The sequence below is a fragment of the Condylostylus longicornis genome, unplaced genomic scaffold (assembly GCF_029603195.1).
Source record: "Condylostylus longicornis isolate FDR11 unplaced genomic scaffold, ASM2960319v2 ptg000125l, whole genome shotgun sequence".
Taxonomy (NCBI): domain Eukaryota; kingdom Metazoa; phylum Arthropoda; class Insecta; order Diptera; family Dolichopodidae; genus Condylostylus; species Condylostylus longicornis.
In genome coordinates this window covers 587,691-592,077 of record NW_026578093.1, presented here as the reverse complement: position 1 = coordinate 592,077, position 4,387 = coordinate 587,691, and the positions used below count along the sequence as shown (strand labels likewise).

The 4,387-nt window shown below is 28.0% G+C and overlaps 1 protein-coding gene across 1 annotated transcript; it reads right to left on the bottom strand.

Annotated features, from left to right (window-relative positions):
- Nucleotides 1–1,108: 1,108 nt before the first annotated feature.
- LOC129614883 (uncharacterized protein K02A2.6-like) lies at nucleotides 1,109–4,100 on the bottom strand. Its single transcript, XM_055529835.1, has 6 exons — nucleotides 4,011–4,100; nucleotides 2,552–2,926; nucleotides 2,075–2,410; nucleotides 1,822–1,989; nucleotides 1,285–1,767; nucleotides 1,109–1,210 (listed from the first exon to the last, which is right to left on the bottom strand). Exons 1-6 carry the CDS (start codon nucleotides 4,098–4,100, stop codon nucleotides 1,109–1,111), a joined length of 1,554 nt encoding a protein of 517 aa, XP_055385810.1.
- Nucleotides 4,101–4,387: the final 287 nt, after the last annotated feature.

Below are 4,387 nucleotides of genomic sequence, written 5' to 3'. Positions count from 1 at the left end.
AAGTCCTTTTTTTCCAAATTTTTGATCTCGTTTTTCTTCTAGACCCTAGCCTGTAGAAGCTTGAAATTAAATTAGGGGCTTTAGACATTAACAAATACTTTATTTCGTTAGAAGAAAATTTTCCATCTCCACCCGATCTCAAGCTATCGCCTCTTGAAATTTGTAAAATTTGAATTTTTGACACCTTATATTTCCGAAACCGCAAGCTTTTTCAAATTTCTATAAACACAAAAACCTAACGGTAAATTCCATGACATTAAAAAATATAATTATTTTTCTTAACTCACACAATTAACCCTTAAAATCGAGCATTATGTTAACCCCTGCTTATATTAATTTTTGCTTTATTTCAAAGACTGCATAAATCGTTCATCCTAAACATATGCAATCCTAGAAATAGTTTTGTATATGAATGAAAATAATTTTAATAGTGTGATAGGTATACATACTCGTAGACTGTATTTAAAAGCAGAATTTTCACTTGTTGAAGGGAAAAGTGCTACAATACAAACCATTGGTTTGACCCAACTTTATTAAATTTAAATTTATATTTAAAAATACTAAATTTTATTTTAAAATAAATTTCAATTTCAAAACTTTGTATATTTATAATAAATTTCAAATTCAAAACTATACATAATAAATTTTAATTTATTGATTATATCTTTTAATCCAATTTATTTATTATAAAAAATTATCAAAAATATGTAACTAAGTTGGTATTCAAATTTTAATTTCAGTTTCTGTTACTTTTCATTAAAGATTATTTTGGGATAGAAATTCATTAGATATAAAACTATTTATTCATCGAAATAACCTGCATCATACATATATGTATTTTATTTAATTTATCAAAATTCAATGTGATTCAAAATTATACATTTTAATTGTTACGTTTTCTTATAAAATTCGAATTTCTTCTAAAAACTTTATCATAAAATTGAATCCAATATGAACGTGGTGATTTATCTTTGCTTTTTATTGTAGCAGGTACCCATTCATTTTATTTCTTTTATTATTATTATCGATTGTTTTAATAACTTTATTATTTTTATTATTATAATTCTTACAAAAAATTTGTTTACCAGGTAGCAAAGTTCTGGTTTTTCTACCTTTTAGAAATACCTACCATTTTTCCAGCAAATCCATTCGATTTTGGGTACAATGGACTGCTCGTGATAATTTTAAAATCATACTTCTTTGCAAAATCCTTAAACAAGTATGAATTGAAAGGCATATTATCTGCTATTACAATATTGGGATACCGTGATATGAAAACACTACCTTTAATTTCTCAACAATAGTTCTAGCTGTTTTATTATACAATGGTATAATATCTAAGTATTTTGAATAGTAGTCTCCTATAATTAAAAACGACTTAGCATTTAATTCCATAATATCTAATCCTATTTTACTAAATGGCATTTCAGGTATATCATGACTGATTAAAGGCTCCCTGGGTTCCGAATATTTATATTTTTCACAAATGTTGCATTTATGAATTAACTCCTCAATTTCTAAATTCATGGTTGGCCAATATACAATAGATCTAGCTCTACTTTTAGTTTTTTCAACACCCAGATGTGGTAAATGTAATTGATATAATACGTCGTCTCTTAAAGATTTGGGTACAAAAATACGGTCGTTCAAAAATATTAATCCATCAACTACAAAAAGATCATTTCTTTTTTTCCAAAAAGGTTTCAGCTTTTCACATAATAATTCTTTTCTTACAGGCCAACCATCATTAATTGTTTTAAATAAATCCTTTAAATCATTTAAAGTCTCATCCTGAAAATTTTTTTTCTTTTCATCACTTACATTTATTGTGTGTATCATATCAGACAGACCATTCATTTCTTCACATTCTTGCTTTTCCATTTTAAAATTTCTTGATAAAAAATCGGCTATAAACATATATTTGCCTGTTAAGTTTGAGCCTTTGCAATCTAGGGGAAGGTATGCTATAATATTTTTTCGCCATAATTCCTAATAATGGTTTATGGTCCGTAATGATCTCAATTTTTCTACCATAAAAATAATTGTGAAACTTTTTACATGCATAAACTATCACCAGAAATTCCATATCGATTTGGGGATAATTAATTTCAGTTTCAGTCATGCTTCTGGATGCAAAACAAACTGGTCTTCCTTTTTGCATTAGACATGCACCCAGTCCACTCCTCGATGCATCAGTCTGAATGGAAATAGGTTCAGTAAAATCAAAATGTTTCAAAGTAAGCGAATCTTTAATTAATAAATTTATTCTATTTAAACATTCAATTTCAGTTTTATCCCATCTAAATAAAACACCATTCTTTAAAAGAGCTCTAAGGGGTGCTGATACTTCAGCCAAGTTAGATATAAAACTACTCATATAATTAATAAACCCCATTAATTCCTGTAAGTCCTTTTTATTTTTTGGATTTTCTAAATTTTCAATTGCTTGCATCCTATTCATATCACAAGCTACCCCACATTCATTTATTTTATGCCCAAGAAAGTAAATTTCATTTTTTTTATATCGTAACTTATCTTTGTTAAATTTAACATTAAGTCCTCTAGCTCTGTCCATTACTAATTTAACAGTTTCATCATGTTCCCTTTCATTACTTGCAGCTATACAAAGGTCATCAATATAAACGATTATATTTTGAATGTCGCCAAAATTCTGTTCATTCAATTTTTGGAATGCCTCAGGTGCAATTTTTAATTCAAAAGGCAGTCTAGTAAACCTATAAAGCCCAAATGGAGTACTAAAAGTACATAATGACTTAGAATATTCATTTAATTCAATTTGGTAGAAACCTTCTCTGCAATCAAAGACCGAAAATAATTTTTTATTACAAAATTTCAATTTAATATCTTCAAATGAAGGAATTTCATAATACCTTTCCTTAATATTTTTATTAAGATTCTGAGGATCCTAACATAATCTAATTTTACCATTAGGTTTTTCAATTATAACGAGATTTGAAACCCAATCAGATGAAACCGTGCACATCCTTTGCGACTGTTCGGCGCCGGAAATTGTCTTGGACATGGCTTCCGAAGTGTTCGGGAACTTCTGTCCAACTCCCTTGGGGATATCTCCGGCTTTATAGTTGGGACGGGGATATTATAGGCGGGAGCGTGGGGAAGCTACAATAAGTCAGAAATGGCTGCGGTGGCTCGGGAAGTTCCTCCTGCCCCACTCGGTTCCCTTGAAAATCTAATCTAATCTAATCTATTATTTATGTTTTTAATGTTATCATTAAATTTTGGTAATAAAAAGTTATGTTTAAATTCAGTTTCTTTGTTTTTATTGCAAAATAATTAATCTTTACAGAACAATTATTAAATTTAATTAAATAATTTCTCCTCAAGAGAAATGATCTTTCATCACAATTACTTGAAAAAATGCATTATTTATTTTTTTGCAATTACTAAACCTCCATGAATTTCTAATATTTCTGATCCAACGTTAAACGATTTATTGTAATTTCTTTTAACCAGGCAATGGCTTTATAGTTTTAAATTTTTCGGAGCTGTATTTTTTGTATAAGTAAAAATTTTGTTATTGAATTTTGTAATATTTTTAAGAATTAATTTTAAATCTCTATTTGTATTATCGGTCATTGGTAATAGTAGTGAAACTGTTAGGTCCATAAATAAATTCTTTTGGAAAGCTTATAGGGAAAATTAAGTTGTTTTTGTCATCTCTTAAAGTTCCTAAGTTTATGTTTTGGAACTTATCAAAGTCAATGTCGTATTCAATAATTTCCTCATTTGATAGTATACCACTGTATATTGCATCTGATTTGATTGATGAAATATTATCTTCTAGGTTTTCTATACTGTCTTGTTAAATTTTCAGTTTTAAAGTATAGTCTGTGTATAGAGTTTGTATAAATAACTCTGCGTCATGCTCTCTAATCATATTGAATTTTTCTTGAAATTATGTCTCTGTTTTTTTAAATAGCTTCCTTAAGTATTGCAAAAGATTCATCAAAATTTTGTTTAATGTTTACTTGTTTATTTATGTTTGTTATTGCTATATGATTATTTTGTGTTATGACGTTTAGATGATTTTCGGCTTCTAATCTGTTGGTATTGTCCATTGTCCCATAAAGCCACTTATATACTGTGCTTACAAAATTAATTAAACCTCGTTTTTAACCTTGTGGAATTAATGCTTGTATTTTTGTAGGGATTGTTAATATTTGAAATTGTAGGGTATTTTCTTTTTCAACTAAATCAGCAAGTTTTATATTTGTTTCTACAGTGTCTAAGGTATCTAATATTTAATTGGTTGGTCAGAAATTTTATTTGTATGAATCTGTTCTGCGCTAAGATATCCTTGGCAGTAGCTTAGTATCATGGTCAGCAGTAACATTTTGAATATCAA

What these genes read in the sequence shown, in the direction of transcription:
- LOC129614883 (XM_055529835.1), bottom strand. Translation starts at nt 4,100, where the DNA reads ATGGACAATACCAACAGATTAGAAGCCGAAAATCATCTAAACGTCATA. An exon ending in TAACAAACATAAATAAACAA is followed by an intron (nt 2,927 to 4,010) that starts GTAAACATTAAA and finishes AGATTATGTTAG; the next exon opens with GATCCTCAGAATCTTAATAA. An exon ending in ATATGATACACACAATAAAT is followed by an intron (nt 1,768 to 1,821) that starts GTAAGTGATGAA and finishes AATGATTTAAAG; the next exon opens with GATTTATTTAAAACAATTAA.